This window comes from Dromaius novaehollandiae, chromosome 1, assembly GCF_036370855.1.
Source record: "Dromaius novaehollandiae isolate bDroNov1 chromosome 1, bDroNov1.hap1, whole genome shotgun sequence".
Lineage (NCBI taxonomy): Eukaryota > Metazoa > Chordata > Aves > Casuariiformes > Dromaiidae > Dromaius > Dromaius novaehollandiae.
Window position 1 is genome coordinate 64641864 of NC_088098.1, and position 19194 is coordinate 64661057.

The 19194-nt window shown below is 36.5% G+C and overlaps 1 protein-coding gene across 7 annotated transcripts in view; it reads left to right on the forward strand.

Annotated features, from left to right (window-relative positions):
* ERC1 (ELKS/RAB6-interacting/CAST family member 1) overlaps positions 1 to 19194 on the forward strand; it is a 309324-nt gene that overhangs the window by 111316 nt on the left and 178814 nt on the right. For 4 of the 7 annotated variants that reach the window (XM_026117004.2, XM_064515015.1, XM_064515029.1 and 1 more), the window contains 5 exons: positions 1357 to 1494; positions 2888 to 3028; positions 4174 to 4314; positions 9295 to 9330; positions 17612 to 17805. In XM_026117004.2, coding sequence (XP_025972789.2) covers positions 1357 to 1494; positions 2888 to 3028; positions 4174 to 4314; positions 9295 to 9330; positions 17612 to 17805 — 650 coding nt within the window. The remainder of the gene's footprint in view (positions 1 to 1356; positions 1495 to 2887; positions 3029 to 4173; positions 4315 to 9294; positions 9331 to 17611; positions 17806 to 19194) is intronic. The other 3 variants (XM_064515024.1, XM_064515036.1, XM_064515047.1) reach the window with 1 other exon arrangement.

The window sequence follows — 19194 nt, forward strand, 5'->3', positions numbered from 1 at the left end:
TCCTGCACAGTCTTTTAAGTTCATCGTTGTTGATGTAGACCTTTTTCTAAAACCATTGCCCAGGAGTGATTTTAATACAGATGGCAACAAGGTAGTTGATCGATCTAAGTAGCCATTTGCTCTGTATTCCCAGCAGCTCAGTTCTTCCAGGGCTGGAGAGTGAAAAGTGGGGGTGGTTGCTGTATTTCCACTAAGCAAGGAGCTGCTAACTGCTGTTAAGTGCTGGCAGCAGCTCATTTTCTCTTGTGTGAGCGCCTTAAGTACAAACACTTGCACTCAGCCATTGTAGGAGCTGCTCAGTTTTCTGCCTTGGAGAAACTGAGCTGCATTTGATTCATGAGCTCACAGAAAGACAGGTGAGCCAAAAAGGCAGGCTAGTGATGCTTGCATTTAATTTACTAAATGCCGGACTAGATAGCCTTTGGGGTTGTCACGTTAGCTAAATTTCTTTGAAAGATTATCTTGCTACAAGTGTTTTGGAGATAGGTACCTTATATGCCACGTGGCTTTCTCCGTTTGTGATGGACGTTTGCTGATGCAAAAAGAAATTGTCAGCAACAACAGCAAAAAGGAAGCAGCTCAAAAATCTGTACCCAGTCCAATCCTTCACTGAAAAATTTGTTGTTGATGGGTTATTGTAATGTTAATGTGCCAATATGTGTTTGCTTCTTGTGGTGTACATGCATGCATAAAATGGGTTTAGCTTTGCTATTGGGTTTTCTCATTTGAATAAAAGATTTTCGGTCTGTCAAGAGATATATGCAGAACTCATAAATTATTGGAATTCTAAATCTGCAGAAAACAAGGCCAAGATATTTTCTGCCTGAGGAATGATGCTTTGTTCACTATTTAGCAAACCATCATATAAGACAAAAAGCAATATGCAAATACAGTGAAGAATGTGACAGTATCTAAGGAAAAACTTAGTCCTCTCCACAACTTCTTAATTATCAAGTGCCTTTTTTATGTACAGTAATGTTTTCTCAAATTTTTCCGATAGTATTGTTATTACACCGACAGTTTTTCCTTAATTTCAAGGCTAATTATTTCGTTTAGTCAGCCAGTACACAACATCCTGAGAAATTATGAATAAAACCCAGTTTATATTGTTTGTGTAAACATTATTTAGACTTTCTTGCTCTGAAGTCTTTCCTAATTTTTGAAAAGGTTGCTGATGCCTTGTTAATATTCATTATTTTTGGTTGCATTGCTTGTTGTTTTGATAGAGGCTTATGGGACTAAGCCCTTGCTTAGTTTCCTTGCCTTAAGAACATTTTGAAGTGAGTATTCCTGAGTTTAGTATACTTCTAAGCTGGTTTTGTATTTTTTTCTTAAAATTCACCTTTCTTTTTTAAGATTGAAAATCTTCAAGAGCAGTTAAGAGACAAGGAGAAGCAGATGAGCAGTTTGAAGGATCGAGTGAAATCCCTGCAAGCTGACACCACAAACACAGACACTGCCTTGACCACTCTGGAAGAAGCACTTGCAGAAAAAGTGAGTACGAAAAGCAGAAAGTTCCTTACTTCTGAAAGTCCTTCTATTAATAATGTCTCTAAAGTCAGCTTTTCCATATGTTTCTTGAACTCTGCATAAAAAATCTCTAATGCGATATGGCAGTGACATTCCTTGTCTCTGCCAAGTGAGTGAGGAGAGTCTGTTGCGGAGGGAGCTGATCCCTCACTAGAGGGCAGTGGAGGATATTCTGAGTGGTGACCTGTGTTGCCATCCTATATAATCAGCCGGCTGTGCAGTTTTAAGTACTGTGAGTAAGGCAAGAGGTAGAGCTGAGCCACAGGCTATTGCTGTAGTCATTAGCGACTTCCCATAACTTTGTGTGGAAGAAAATAGTGCTCTTTGTTACATTCATATTCTTGGCATCCTGCTTGCACTGTTTTCTCTTTGTATGATGCATGTTTGGTACTGCTGCGGAACGCAGTATGTTTCAGCCGTGGATTCTTCTGCATTTTTTTCTTTTTTAAGTCAGACCAGTGTCTCATTTCATTATATCTTTTTTCCTCAGATATTTTAATGATGAATTTATTTTTAAAGTTTTGTTATTTCAAATTAGGTTTTAGTTCCCAATATTGAATCAACATGAATAGCCTGGTGCAACTGTATTTCAGTCTTACTATATTTTCCGCTTTATTGTTCTCACTGTATTTTCATGTTTGCTCAGTTCTCAGGAGATAGCTGACTGAGGAAACAGCAGTATTTATTCTGTTTTGGTGGGACAACTTTTTAGCATTAGTGTGTATTTTTTTCTTAATTCCTGGAGAACCAGCGTTACAGCTCCTTTAGTCTGTCAGATTCTATACATGTAAAGCTTTCATAAAGCTTAGCCTAAGCTCAGGGTTTTATAAATGAAATTCACTTGTATCCCTTCACCCTTCAAGATAGCCAAGGCTCTGTTGGTATCTAGTGTACAGGAAAGTTGTTTTTATTGCCTTCTCTTAACCCACGTTCATCCTGGTGTCTCATCTGCACTGCAGCTCTTTCTCTCTGAAGGGCTACAGACTTATCTGGACATTTTGGAAAAATAAAACTTAAATAAGTAAGAAAGCAATGTGTATTATATACTGGTCTAGGTTTTGTAAGTGAATTTTGATTACCAGAAATAGATAAATTACATTACACTGCAGCAGCACTATGAACATTCAGACATAAGACAACTGCAGCACTGAACAGCCTGATACATCTTAGCAAATGAATCCATAGATTTTTCAAGTCGGTTTTCCTCCTTCTTGAGAAGCTGTTGTACAACAGTAAAGAAAAGAAAATGGCCATATCTTGCACTCATCCTCTACTGTGTGTAAGAGGTGTTGTGATAATACTCAAAAGTTGAACTGATTGAGAGGAATTTTCTTCACAGAGTACTTTCTTTTGTCAGGAAAGGACCATTGAGCGCCTGAAGGAGCAACGAGACAGAGATGAACGAGAAAAACAGGAAGAGATCGACAACTACAAGAAAGATATTAAGGACTTGAAAGAGAAAGTCAGCGTTTTACAAGGAGATCTCACAGAGAAAGAGGTTAAGAGCAACAGAATGAGTCTGTTGTATTAGAATTGTTTGTTATATATATATATATATGTTATGTGCATATATTTTACATGAAGTAAACTGTTCCTTCATGGTAATGGTCCTTCAACAAGTTTATCTAGTGAAATGTACTGTTTGGGAACTTTTCAAACATAAATATTTCAGAACCATCTTTTTATGGATAGCATACGGTCCCATTATTTGCTTCAGTTTAATCATAAGTAGTACTAGTGAACGACCAGTCGTCAACAATAGCATTTACTGGAGCAATGCTTATATACAGCTGAAGGTAAAGAACAAGCTTGTTCCAGTTTGAGTATAAGGAGGCAAGGACAGAGGTAGAGCAAAGCTGCAAGCACAGAAAGCATACAGATAATGTTTCTTCCTTTATGCAAACAATATTACTACCTCTTTTGACTCTGAAGAGTCAAAATTTAAGTGGGCTATTGATGTTGATGCCTACTGGCTAGATAAATTAACCTAATTATATCACAGAAATATAAATGTTCTCTGTTCCTCTCTTGGAATTGTAAAATTCAAACTAACAATCTTATTTCAAAACTCAATCAAGTTGAATCAATATGAGAAAATTGCACCTAGCAACTGCTAAGATTTTCTTTTTTACATGGAAGTCGACATTTGGCAGGAAAGAAATGAGCAGCTTAACACAAAAATGATTCACGAAACAAGAAGCTGAGAAGTCCACTGGTGATAGGTAGTGTGAATCATTTTCCCCCCATAGCAGCTGTACACAGAAAAACTTTGCATACTCGCAATTTTAGATACAGTGGCCAACTCTGCTAAATATATATAATTAATTTTATTTGGACATAATTTTACTTAAACATGACTATCACTATACTGAAGTACCAGTGCCAGTTTACAGAATCTTTCATCTTTAAAAATGATTTTAAAGTGGACTTAGACAAGGTTTTATTTTGATCTTTAAATCTGAATTAAGCTGTCTTAAGTCAACTCCATGAACATCCAGTGAACGTTCCAACAAAATGTTTTGCTCTAAATTGGGATCCTGAACACAATGTGAAGGGATAGGAGGAAAACAGACAAAAAAGAAGCTAGCTACTGCATGTAAAGAATATTTTCTTGTTACAGTTACTTTACATGTTTTATTTTAGACGTCACTACTGGATCTGAAAGAACATGCTTCATCTCTAGCTTCATCAGGACTGAAGAAAGATTCAAGACTCAAGACACTGGAAATTGCATTGGAGCAGAAAAAGGAAGAATGCTTGAAAATGGAAACTCAACTGAAAAAGGTAATCTTCCTTCATAGTTACATATGTAGCATAAGTAAGCAGTGTTAGACAAATTAGATATGTTTATGCACAAGGCTGTGGTTCTCGAGCTTGAGTTCTGTAAATTGCTTATTACCAAAGTACTCTGAAGTTTTGTCAATTCAAAACTTATTACAAGCTAAGCCTGTCAGAAAGCAACTTTCTGATACTAGCGCTAATTTTGAATTTTTTTACATACAATGACAGTGGTGCTGACTATGTTTTTTTTTAACAGGTAATAGGAATTACAGACTTAGTCTGCCTCAGTACTATATGCAACGATAAATGTGCCATTGAACTGGTATACAAGCTAAAAATTTATAGGCTAAACATTTCATAAGTATCAATTGTCAATGCATGTAGGTGTTAATGTGATAGATTCAGATGCATAATTGACACATGGAAATGCATAAAAACAAATGAAAAGAGTAGATCACTGATGAACTACGTAGTCTTTTGTTTTAATCTCACTGCCAGTCACAGCTAACACAGTTTGTAGGAGTTTGCAGTATAGCAGAATAATACATTATTACAGGCAAGCTAATTTATTTGAACGGAATCTTTGGATTTTCTGTGGGTTGCAAGCCTCCTTTATTTTAGATGTGAATAGTCCTTATACTGCACCTTTTAGAGGAATACAAATTTTATTTTAACTTAAAATACCTGGTAATATAGAAGCATCAAAACCATTAATCGAAATAGTGATGACAATTTTACTTACAAAAAATGCAAAATGCAGCACACAGTATTTAAAGAAATTTAACTCTTGGATTGTAGAGTCCTAGCTATTTCTTTACATCTAGCCGTGAAAAAGAAGAGTGCCTGTGCTGTAGTCTGGAGCTCTCCTAGCTGAATTTGAGAATTGATTTGAGAACATTTGAACCTCAGCTGAATTAGAGAACAAATTCTGAGGCAACAATTAAGAGCTTTTCAGCATTTTTACTGTGTGCGTGCAAAGTGGGTGTTAAGGCACTTGAGAATTCTGTGTGAGTGGAACTCCATATACTCATATCTAGACCCATGTTTGCCATTCTTTTTGGTTCTATTATACCAAATAAAACAATTACAAGTAAAACTTTGCTGTTATCCAGCAAAGTGCATATAGCAAGAACAGAGAGTTGTACACTTTTACCAGGCTGTTTTCAGTGTACCACACAGTGGGTGAGTATTTCAGATGTCCTGAAGGACCCTTTCATTTTGAATTCTAGATGTCACGAATTGCAGTTTCAGCCTTTGACAGTGTGTTTTTGATAATGATTTGAGGAATAAATCATAGCTAAGATTTGCCAGAGGTTATTGTAGCAACTGGATAATAGTATTGATTTTGTAGAGACAGATGCAATGAAGACCTTTGTTACCTTTGTTACCTTTATTACTTTTACAGAAACAGTACTGACTTAGGAGAGCACATATCAAATAAAGTTAAGTTATGAATAAACATTATTTAGGGAATAAAATTATTAGGGAGTTATTTAGGGAATGATTATTTAGGGAATAAAATTATTTAGGGAATGATTAGTGATGATGTATTTACTGATTGTGAATGTACTGCTTGTCACTGCTTCACCAGAGATGACTGTCTCACTACATGCAGTCAGCATCTCAATAGCACGAATGGGTGTAGAGGTTGACCAAAACGTGGTGAAGCACTGCTAGCTAGGTTAATTTGCACTGCAATGACAGCTCTTCATTATAATTCCTTTAGGCCTACCTCTGCTCATTCGATTTTAGAGAGGATTGTTCTTAGTTGCTGATGTCTAGGAACATTACATAAGGAACCTGAGCCAGTTCATAAGACTATATGTTTTTATAGTCTATTCTCTTTGTTTCAGGAAGTAATTAAGAAGATTCCTGTGATCCTTTTCCTGAGGCTTAAAATAGGAAAACAGCTAAATTTAAAATACACTTTTAACTATTCACAACAGCTATTGTACACATAACTGTATTCTTTGTTTGGTTCTCAGAAAAATGGAATAGAAATTCATTGTATTATAAACACAGATACATTCTCATCTTCACATCCAAAGAAACCACCTTCTCTCTTTCAGTTAGGATGGTTTCATTTCTACAAGCAAATGAAACTGATAACCTACCATTGCCTATGTACAGCCCTTCCATGGTACTTTGGATATCTTCTCCTCCTCCTCTGCTTCAGGCATTATTACATACTAGGACATTTGGACAGTTATCTCCTATGTGGATACCCTAATCTACTCTCTCGAGTCCTAGTGAGACAAAATCATCTATACCTTATTCCTTTTTTTAAATACCCTGTGATGTTGGGCTACTGCATTCTTTTCATTCAAGGGAAAGTTTTTTTGGTGTTAATAAGTCAGCCTGGAATGATAGTTTAGAAGGAATTTCAACTGCAGGACTGAGATATGCTTTCATGCAGTTAACTGGGACTTTCTTTTCTCAAGTTGTACTGATCCTCCTTGGTTTCTAGAACCACATCACGGTCACTCCTAGTTACTCAAGCAAATATCATTAGCAACCACTGGAATATGTTTTAGCTTATGAATATGCTTGGATATTTCTTTCAGAGCCTCTTTCCAGTTGTTTTTAATTTGCCAATGTAGTTCATTGTTTGCGGAAAAGTAGGAAAGTGTATTTTTAAAGGATTTCTCTCTTTCAATGCATTTCAGATAGCTATTCAAGCAATTTGACATTTTCAAAGCGGATTAGTTTCTTCTGTCATCTTTGAAACAATTGTATGATAGATAATCCAGCTGCAATATAAGTCTTCTGAACACTATTTTACACATCTGCATTATCCACTCTTGCAAATAACTGTCATAGTTATATTATAGTTTATACAGTGTATTATGTTAGGTTTTATTGCATTAGCTTAGTGCTGTTTTGCACGAGGTACTTACGTGAAAGAAGGACTCTGTCTTGTGTAGCTCTTAGCAGCAAATGGCAAGAAGTTTTCCTTTCAGGTTATTGCCCTTGCAGTTTGGATAGAGGTGAGTCTAACATCAGTCGTGTTTTCCTTTCCATTATTTCGACTGAACAGTTTGAGTACTTTCAGTTAAATTTAATCACCATAGTCACTAAGATCCTGACACAAGAGGCTGAATCAGAGTACTGTTAAACCATTAGATAAAAAAGATTTGGGCAGTCCTTGGAAAATCCCTTTGCTAATCTTTAAACAGTGAGCCTTTGAGAACTCATGAACACTGCAGGCTTCCACTTCTTCTGTAAAAAGTATTTAACATTACACTAAAATTAAATATTATTAGCCAAGTGGACTGCAGTGGTGCTGAAGAGTTGATGATGATACCTTTCTTTCCATATATTCAGTCTCCAGTATCTGATTCTAGATGTCCAGTTCTCTTGGTTACTGTTTCTTTTCTTACTAATAAATATTTTATGGTGATCCCTGTGTGGATGTGATACCTATTTAGGTAATAAAAGTGCAGTGTTTTTCATACTCACTGGGGATTTTTTCTGTTTTGTTTGCTTTTTAATAATGATACTATGGCTATGCAAACCTGTGTGTGCTTAATGTTCTGATTGTTCCACTATCGTTTACTCTGTGCTCAATTGTCAGCACCCTGTGAGCAGGAGATACAACAGGAGAGTCTGAATACAGGAAGAAAGCCATAAATCCCTGCTGGGTTTACTTGGTCTCTTGTGCTGCCTTACACAACCTCCTTTTTTGCTGAGATGGAATCACTAAAGTTTCAAAGCAGGCAGTCACGCACGGGATTCTCTCCAAAGATTTCACTTAAGATTGTTTTTTTGTGAAGTGGGGTTTTTTTTAGGAAACTCTGTTTTTCAAAATTCTATGTTAATGTAACATTTTTCTAGTGATAATGTTTTCCTTCTCATTGTTGCTTCTCCAGGATGTTCTGTTCCTGTCTTTTTCTGCCTCTTGTTTTTCCCACTCAATGTATTTTGTTCTGTTTTGTTTTTTTAATCTGGGTGAGACCTAATGATAATAGAAAACTTTCCAGCAAAGATGAGCAGATTTTTTTCTTTGTTTCCAGTGTATATTTTTCTCTCTATACCTATTTGGCTTATTTTAAAGGGATCAAGGTTAAAGAAAGGAAAAAATCCAAGACAATATTTTAATAAATTTCCACTTGGTGCAGTTCGAGGGACTTTCTACCAGAGAATATTAACAGTGATTCTCTGCCAGGAATATAGCTCTAGATTCAACAGGCTCACTCATTGGATTTTCTTGTGCTGTGGTGTTCTTCCTTCAAGTTAAGGAGGATAACATCTTTCAAGGGACAGCAAGAAATGACTGACTGAAGTCTTGTTCCAAATTGTATGTTTCCTAGGATTTGACTCAGTTAGTTTAGTACAGGCTCTGGTGCTTTTCTTCTTGTGAACATGAATTTCCTGTCCAAACCAGAAATATCAATGATATATTGGTAGTTGAGATAGAAATGCTACATTTCATTCACAGCGGGTTATGTTTGGGATTATTTTGTTTTGTTTTTTTCAAAAAAGCAGTATAAATGATGTATTCAGCTTAGCAACCTAGAAAGAGAAAGGCTGCCAGGGAAATCAGGATGTCTATTAAAAATAAAAGTAAAAACCCAGCAACTGTGTTCATCATTGTGTCAATTTTTCAGATAGTTTCCTAAACCATTTAGCTATCTTGTAATTCATATAAGTGAAGCACTAGAAATAAGAGTTCTGCTCAACCTATTTGCCATCTCTAAGCCTGAACACAGAACTATATTAAGTATGTGAGGACTGAACAAAAACTGTCACCATAAGAAATCAAGATAAAGTTTGGAACTTGCACTGTAGTAGCTCTCCACACTTTTCCTGTTTCAAAAGCTTTGTAGTATTAAGTCCTAAAACCACAAATGAAGGTTCTGTCCTTAGTAAATTACTGTTGCAGCTATTTTTAAATTGTTTTCTTGTTACATCTTTTTTTTTCTCTCTCACACTGTTCCTATCCCCAATTCTCCCCTTCTTTTCCTATCTTTTTTCTCCCTTTAGCACCCTGAAGTTTTATTGAGCCATCCATCCAAGCTAGTAAGTTCCCTGGCAAACTGAGAAGCTATTGCCAACCCCATGTGATTATGTATGTGTTGCATGTGTGTTCACCTGTGCTTTTATGTACTTGGGCTACCACAGAGTATATGGTGAGTTGCTTTACTGGATATGGATGGTATGGGTACAAACAACGTGCTGTAGTATACATCTGATTAGTCATGCTGAAAACAGCCTTCTGAGATGCTTTTACTTTTTGGCTGTGTTAGTCTAACTTCATTTTTATTTGGACAGCTTAACATTGTGCCCATGTTTTTGCTTCCCTTTGCCGCAGTTGCTTGGGACATCCTGCAGCTTGTCTTTCACCCCATTGCCCATGCATTGGCAGAGCAAGATTGCAGTAGAATTTCCACACCAATCGGGCTTCTTGTGCAAAAGCGCTCTGTAACGCTACGTGCAGCAGCACATTAGAAATAATAATAAAGTGAGAGCAAGTAAAAGATTGCTTCACAACTTGTATATCCATTGAGATCATTGGTACAATGTCAGTTTAATTTTGGATTCTGTGACCAGCCTTCTGCTCAATGTCAAAGAGCACTCCTTTCAAAGAGTGTTTGTGTAATAATATCTTGACATAGTAAATTTCTTAATCCAAGATGTTTTTCCTCAGAGATTTCTTTTGTGACTGCATGTATATAAAACTGTGTTACAAAACTATCAGAAGGCTGATATCTGTGTTATTTTTAACAATGTTTAGGGTCAACATAGCTATCTGTCTTGACAATAATTGTCAGAAGGTCAGAGAATTTCTGGTGCTTTTATTAGTTTCAGTCTTCATGACATCCTATATTTAAAATTCTTCTAATGGAACAGATAATAAAAGGTTTTTACATGACTGGATTTGGGAAAAGAGGTGTGTGTGTCATAGGGAAAAACTATTTAGGAAGGACTATCAGAAATAAAAATAGTTCATTAAGACATAAAAACTCCTACACTGCATGTCAAAAATGTTTGTTATATGTAAAAACAGTCATTAATAAATGAAATTTTGTAATGTTTTTGGAGCACAAATACTGGAAAATGAATAAACAAACTTTCTTAATGGATGTAAGGTTAGTGGATAAGGTGTTGAAAAGATTTCCTTATTTAGTATTTCATGACAGAATATTTTTTCCCAAAAAGTATTGTGTGTTCAGGTCTGAAAAGTAGATGCTCAGGACTTTTCCAGAAAATAAATACATCTCTTTAAAATAATTTGTCAGCCTCCTATCCCATTGGTTAAGCTAGTAGTACAATCTATTATTAAAGCTGTTTAGTGTATCCCATTAAGTAGCTTCTTTGATCAATTGTTTATGGTTTTGCAAAAGCTTTTAATCTTTTTAGTTGAAATTTCATGTTGTTTGATTGAATCTGAGATTTTGTTTGGTTTTGTGTCCTTTTGAAAGAATCAGTACTTTCACTGAACTACAGTGTTTTCAAGAACAAAGTATGAAAAAATGTTTTTTATCTTTTTTCACAACGGTAATCTTTTATGAAAAAATTTGGTCCTTGTACCAGAGACTTTTGATGCCCCTGTTTAACTGTTAGCCAGTTTAGATAGATTTAAGCACGTTGTCTATTCACATGTGCTCAGCAGAGGTATCGCAGATTTAGCAGTGACGTTTCCCAGCGATTCCACCTGCGCTGCAGGAACACACAGTCACTATTCACCAAACACCGGGCTGTTTCCAAGCAGCTGCTTGATACAAATACAGCAGAAGCAAGAATCAGCATCTTGATGTGAAGAGCAGATTAGGACAAATAATCTGTTAGGATTGGAAGCCAGTACTGGAAGTTAGGCAGTGGGAAGAGAAAAGCAGATTGGATGTTGTTGGGGGAATGAGTAGATAGGATTACCATGAAAACTGTAGTGAACCTGGGACTTGGAAAGGACATGCTATGAGTTGGGGGTGGCATAGGACAAAAGGTGTGGGGCCAAAGGTGTTGGTGGATAGAACTGACTGTGCAAAAAAAAAAAAGCCCCCAAACCTGAACTAAAGCAGTAGGAAAAGGATGAGGAATCTGACAGATTAGTGGAATCTTCTTGAATAAGAGGAGTAAAATTTCAACCTGGCTAAATAATGTTAATAAATGTAGGTTGAAGGAATGAGGCAGGTATAGTACAAAAGGTTATACTTGGTGCAAGTAGGCAGAAGAATCTGTGCCCAGGAGAGTGTATTCTCTACACTTTGTTATAAATAACAACCCGAATTTTTTGAGTCTCAGCATTACTCTGAGGCCAGAAAATACAAACTCTGGGAAGGAAGTATGTGTTTTACTCAGCAGTGTGATACAGCCACCGTAGAGCATGAGGTACAAGTACTGCATTCCATTAGCTGACTGGGCAGAGGCTGTGTGGTGACTCTAAAACTTCCAGTCCTGGTGATGGTCCATGACAATGTCAACAGCATCTCATGTTATGGGAAGTCTGGGTGTTTTTTTCCCCCAGATGCCATTTGCTTATTCCTGGAAAATTGTACATACAAACTCTACCCCTCCCCTAAGCCTTAAGGTTGCATTCATTTTGAAAAATTAAACATCCACAAGCTAGGAAATGGCAAAATCAAAGTTGTGTATGCTACGTTATGTGGCCTTTCTCATTTTTACATTTTGAGGTGGTCATTATAATATTTCATAACTAAATTATTATCTGCAAGACTCCTACAGTTTTGAGTATTGTGTGAAAAATGCTCAAAGAAGAAGCCAGAGGTATATAAGACAGCAGATTATTGTCTGGAGAAATTCAGCCATGTTTAATTAAATTATTTTTTCCAAGAGTTGGAAAGTTTCGAGTAAGGCAAGGTATATCATAGCTTAATCTTTTGGCATCTTAGTTCGTTACCTGCACAATAAGATGATAATGCATCATCATTTCCCACTGATGATGTTATGAGGTGAAATTAGTTACTGTTTGCTAAGCAATAGCTTACAGTAATGATCAGCATGGTAGGAAAGATCATAGGAAAAAAACAACTGTTTTTCAGAGCAGGGTTTGTATAGTTTAGGGTAAATAAGGCACAGAGCTTTACATTAAATATGAAAAATCAGTACTGACTACCTGCTAATTACTTGAGTAAATTCCTTCTGGTCATTGAATAGAGCTCTATTTCTGAAAAATAAAATAAAATAAAATAAAATAAAATAAAGCAGTGTGTGGTCATGTGACTACAGACTGACTGAGAAGAGGCAGAAGGGTGCTGAAGCGCACTTGCAAAGACAACCCTAATCTGGGCATTTCCTGTCTGTCTTTGTATACTTTTTGTATTGCAAATTCCAATGTTTAATCATGAGTATGGCACTTATACCTTTATGAAGAGATCATTTTTTTCTGTAGTGGGTTCTCTTGAGACATTTTCCTCTCATTTTGACTTTTAGCTGCCTTTATTAAATGATTCCAACAACATTCTTGCTTCTTCAGTACCAAAAATTTGCAGTCAAGTTAACAAAGACTGTAAATTTCCTGGAAGGGATTTAGAAGATTTTGTTAAGTATAAGATAATGAACAACTCTGTGACAGACTTAAGTTTTTCTGGTACATAGTGTATCTGAGAATTCACTGAGACTCTTATATACCAACACAGCCTTTTCGAAAGGATGTTACAGTACATATTGTTTAGAGTGTTGGAACTGAAAGAGGAGCAAGTCTGGTTGTTTTTTAAATTTATAATTTTGTTGAATCTAATAAAGATACGATATAAGGCAATGCAAGTGTTTTATCGTTTGATTTGCTGCCTTCACAACAGGAAAGATGAAGAAAATAATCAAATGTGTTTGTGTCTTGGAATAAAAAAATCCAAATATATTTTTGTATTTGTGTGTGGATTTGCTATTTTTAGGAGACGTGAGGCACAGTTGGGGGTAGGAGGATGGATTAAAAAGGGATTTCATGTTCTTGGGAATTTCTACTTCATGGCCAGAAGTTCTTGGCAGCATTTGTATGTGAAATGTTAAACTGAATTTAGTGTCTCAATTCATAGGTAAAAGTAGAAAGTGTTTGCTGTGAGTTATTTGCTGTTTGATTTAGTTAATCCTTTAGGAATATTGATTTGGAATCCTAGTCATAATGTTTGGAATTTTTATTTACATTTTAGATCTTTTTTTAATTGGATTGTGCTATTTTATTCTTCTCCACCTCTGGCACACTTAAAGGTGTGTAAGATCACCTTTCCTCCTTGTAAAGAGCTTTTTGGCACAAGAAATATCAAATTACGAAATTGTTTTTAATGGCTTCCTCCCTTCTCCATCTGTAAATAGAGGCTATTTCTGTGAAACCTTGGTTATCTTTGTTTTAGTTGTAGAAGTTGGCTTTGTCAGCTGATTTTGTGTGGAAGCAATAGAAGCTATAGTACATTTATTTGATGAACAATCACTCTTTCTTTTATTCTTCAGGTACCTGAAGCACTCACCCAACCACTTACCACATTCCAGATGGGAAATGATGGCTAAGAGCAGAAAAGCAGAAAGCCGTTAAACCAGCTCTTAGTTGATAGTCATTGTGAGAACTTTGAGAGCAAATCCAGAGTAGTAAGCTTAAGCTGTTCTCAGTCCTGAACCACTTTGAATTTAGAATTAAATTTATACTAGAAAACATTAATAGTGTTCAGATGAGCTTTAATAAAAACACAGTTTAAAAAGCTGCACTCTGCTAGCTGAAATGTATATGTTTCTTATGCCTTTCAATGTAGATTCAAACATGTAAGTTTAAATCACTCTTGAAAGTAGCTTAAATTCACCTGTTCAGCTCCATACTGAAACGGACATGAGGAACTAATGACAGGGTTAGTAGTAGTTAGGAGGTTTGAAATATCTTGTAATTGAGTAAACTCAGTAGCCTGTGTAGACATACCATCTCTTATTTACATCTTTTGTGAAACTAGAGGAGAAAGTCCAGTGTTTTTTTCACCCTAAGCAAGTTGCTTTTTCCAATATATTTTTTTTTCATACGTTTTCATGTTTGCTTATAAATGTATTAGGAGGCTGCAGATTTAGGAGTACTGTCTCAGTCAGACTTGATATCTGGACCTACCAAATGTACTTCTTATGATTTCTTAATACAGCAGAAGAACTGCCTTTAGTGCATTTGTCACTTTTTGTCCATTCTGTCTTGAAAATGAAATTACTGGCTCCTTTTGGAATTTTTCTACCTTTATTTGGGGGAGTGGGGGATGGAGAGAATTGTATGTGCTTTACATATAAGAATTCATTGTTTGTGTTTAACCTTTTTTTCCTGTAAAAAAAAAAAAAAACTGCTGAATTATTTCTCACAGTTACATTGGGAAGGTAGCCAATTTCATCTGTTCCAAATCTTCATGCAAGTTTGTGGGAAAGCTCTAAATGCATTGGTTTTCTCTCCTATACAATAAATGAATCCAGTAGGATTTTAGATATGGTCATGTAACACGTATTTTATACATAACCCACAGAATGGACCAAAGTCACTCAGTCTGTAATTCACAACTCAGGAAGTGGTCTCCAGTTTACACCATATCACATAACATTCTCTTTGTGTTAGGTGAAAGTATCCATACTTATGTGCATCATATACAAATAACATGTTATGTGTCTTAACTAATAATTTATGTCATGTAAATAGGCCTTTTCTTCTATAAGAACCAGACACACTGACTTGCTGGCTAATTTTCTAAAAAAGAAAATTGATTTCCTCCTCTCAGTAGTGTCTCTTGGGTTGTTGTGGAGATGCTTTTATTAGCCCAGGGCAATATAAATCAGGACTGTCTTGACAGTAGATTTGCATTAGGTTTTAAAACTTAGAATTAGAGAGCTCAGTAATCCAAACTAACAGCGTAGCTTTGCATTTTTTAAAAAAGTTTCTTGATTATCTGATTATGTATTTTGGATGACTTTAAAGTGTCTGGAGGAGTGTTTGTTAAAACAAACAACTTGAAATGTTGGAAACGTACCCAAATACAGTACAGAAGAATTTAGGCTGTGCCTCTGGTGAAAACGAGACTTAACTCTGTCTACGCTGTCTTTTAGGATACATTACTTATAGATGAAGCTGCCCCCCAAAAATGGTATTTCCGGTTCCAGCAAAACAGCATTTGGGAGAGGAGGGTGGAGTTTTTGTTTGGAATTTAGGTATGGTTGAAAAGGAAATTAAATACTTTAAATTTCCTGCAGGCTGGAAATTCCAGTGTTTCGGGAACACCCAATAACACTCTCTTTCCAAAGCAAAATATGTTCCCAGATCCCTACAGCTGCTCAGTGGACCTGACATGCTTGTCAGTCTCATTGCTGCTATGGCTTCCCAGAATCTGCATCATCTTGGTAGCACCTTCTGTAGACTCTCGCTTGCCTTAGCCTTTTCCAAGGGTTTATAATTCAGAGTGCTTATGGTGTAGTCAGGAACCTGGAAGCATAGACCTCCCTAAGTCCAAAAGGGCTCTCAGTGTTTCCAGGCTCTCCAGGGAAGCACTTGGAACTGAATCTTGGTTACAGACTCAGAAGCAGGATTTTCACAGTTAGAGCTCGGTGACAGTGGAGCTGGGAGATTTGGCATGAAAGTGTCTCATAAGTGGAGATCCTTTTAAGACTTCTTGAACACTGTGCTTCAGGTTCTGTTCTTCCAGGATCAATAGCTGTTGGGCACACCTGCTGAATGTACTGCCTGGGAGACTTGCCGTTGTCTGGTGTTTCATTCTAGGATAAGCTACTGTGCAGGCTATACAGGTTTCAGGAATTCCTGTTTCAAAAAAACAGAACAGTTTAGGATAGACCCTTGGGCAGGCTGTGGCAGGACCAGGGTCCTAAAATTTGAAGCATTCCAGCCTTGGTGCAGCCTAGATCAAGCCTAAGGCCATAGACCCAGTAAGGAAGGGATCCTTCCATCCGAGAATATTCTGCTCAGAGCTTTTATAGGATTTCACTAGAATATGGCCTTGACTTTAATGGAGTTAATTAAAGCCAAGGGGTTTCAAGGTAAAAAGTAGGGGTCAATGAACATGTACTTTCCTCCAGTCTCATTTTGCTGAAAAACTAAGCAGCTTTTTCCAAGTGTATTTTTGCCATTATTGGGATCTTTGGAAGCAGCAAGCTGTAACCCTGAGGTTTATGCTGCTGCAGTTCTGTCCTGTTACCTTTAACAGTAACAGAATTCTAAATGCTTGGATTTAGATTTACTGCGCATTGGAGCAGGATATTGGCTGCTTGTAAAAGAACCTTCCACAGCTGCACAAAGGGGAAAAAAAATCAATGGTTTTATATTCTGTCATAGGTTTGTTCCAGAGGAGAGAAAGGCCTTGAGATTGCAGGCAGTCTTGGTTGGCAGAATAGCTCCCCCAGATCTACCATTCACTTAAGCAAATTTGAGCAGTTCCAAAACTGCTTTAACTAATATCAAAGATCAGTTAAAGATGCAGGAGCAGAAGGGTGGAATGAAAATACCCTGTGAAAGTAACTTTTGTCCATTTCCCCTCATAAAAGCTGAGAACTTACTTGAGATCCTGAAAAACTAATCCTCAGTCTGTTGGTTTAAACTCCAGTATAAATATTGCCTTCTCTTTGTCTTTACTATGCTTAGGAACTCTTTAATTCATTTTACTAATAAATTTATGATTTTTACAACAAAACAGGTCATTTCAAAATAAAAACTGGCTCTTCACTGGAGTCATTTTATCCACAGTCTTGGGGTACTTCTTGTCCCCCAACCTGATTTTCAAAGTTATGTTTCTTAAATAGCAAGGCAAAGATGATTTCAGTAGGTAGCCACACTCATATTAGCCCTAATCTAAATAGCTTAGATAACTAGCAAGGACTTCAGTGCATCAGCACAGTCTGTACAAATCTATCTGACACTTAGTGTACTGATTTAGTTATTGAAGGTTATTAAACTCTGATTCATTTTTCTAGGTTATCTACATATATCACAGGTAACTAACTCTACATATCCTCCAGTCTCTTCTCTGATTGCGCTAGAGGTGCATTTTAGGAATTTTCATACCCACCTCACACTTTTCCTTTGTTTTAAGGAAGTTTAACTTCTTTGATATTCTAGAACCAGTTCTGTTTCAGATCAAAAAATCCCTTTCATAGTTTTTTTTGAAGTGAATGAATTTTTTTTAATCTGCTTCTGAATTTTCCTTTTTCTAGAAAATATTCACCCATACTTAAAGGCAGCTTATGCACAGTATGTTTATGTCTGTTTAATAATTAATCTTGCCATTTTGAAATAGAATTTAGGTAGACAGTGTTTTGCAGTCATTATAGTATCTGTAAAATATGTATATGTGAATGGAGTGTTTTTCTTGAACTTTTTTCTTTACAGGCTCATGAGGCAGCACTGGAGGCTAGGGCCAGCCCAGAGCTGAGTGATCGTATGCAACAGCTGGAAAGGGAGGTAGTTCGATACCGAGAAGAATCTAGCAAGGCTCAAGCTGAAGTGGATCGTCTTTTAGAAATCTTGAAAGAGATGGAAAATGAGAAGAATGATAAAGATAAGAAGATAGCAGAACTGGAGAGGTGAGAATGGTATACCGTTACTAGAGGAGCAAAATAGCTGCCCAAAGTTAAAGATAAATTATTCCATTTTTCTTCTCTCAGACACCTTGGAGTGCCTATTTGGGGAAAATCTGTTTAGAGTTTTTCTCTAAATGTAAAGATGCCGTACTGTGTACTTTCTTTAGCTGGCTGCTCAAAAATAGGGCTGATGTGGATATAACTAGAGGGGTAAAAGGAGCTGTAAGGGAATGGAGATGGTAGAAAAAGGTGCCAGCACTATAATGTGTTTGGAAAACAATTTGGTTGTTCAATTTAATGCATTCCTCCGGTATGGTTCTCCAAAAACCAAGCAGAGAAAATGACTTTAAAAAGCTTGGAATATTAGTTAAACAGGTTCTTCTGAAAAATGGCGTTGAAACTCTTTGTGCTGGTAGAGACACAGGTAAACTTCAGCTTGTGTAAAGCTGCATGAATAGATTTGCTTTTGTCCAAACCAAATGTTTCATCACTTTTTAACACTTTCCATCTTCCTGTTGGAGCCAAGGTGCTCTGATATTTTTTTAAGCTTTAATTTCACAAACATAAATGATAATGTATTATGATTCTACATCATATGTATCACAATCCTAACTAATAGATCTTGGGAAAGGCTTGAAACAGATTTTGCTTTCTGTCATTTTCCAACCTTGCTATGTGCCAAGGGGGAGTTTCTAAGTAGAATTACATGTAGATTTTTGTGTTTACTGTACCATTCACTAAAAAGAATCACTAGCTTGGAGCAGCAAAATGGAAATGTGGTTATTTCCATTTTCCTTGTGCCAGAATATTCTAATTTTTAGCCTATCACGATTTAACTGCACCGCATTTTAGTGTCAGGAAGATTATGGGAGTAAAGGACATTTCAGGTTCTTCATGATGCAGATGGTAACCGTTCACTGGCTTGAGGATACTCAAATTGCAGGCTCCTCTGAACAGTTTGAAAAATTTTTTTCTAAGAAGTCTTGCTAATACTAAGCCCACCTTTAGGGATCTGACTTTGTGTTTTTACCATGTTCAGAGAAAGAATTAACTGAAAGGTCCAGGTACCTCTTCTAATTCGTTTCTTCTGCCTCTGCTGTATGCCTTCACATTTCTCTTTCTTCTTCCTGTGCAAGGAAAGCCTAATGATAAATCCTCTGGGAAGAAGACTCTGAATGTGCTAACTCAAATCAGAGCAATTAATTATACTGTGATGAACCTACTGGATTAAATGACTTTACCCAGCCTTATTGTTTGGTAGGATGCGTTACTGTTTTCTTAAAAGTGACACCACTCTGAAACAGTTCAACATGTCAGCTAAGTTTTTCTCCCTTCATGTTTGTACACAGCATCCTGTTAATTTTTCTTATTATTTTACTTACCCCAAGTTCT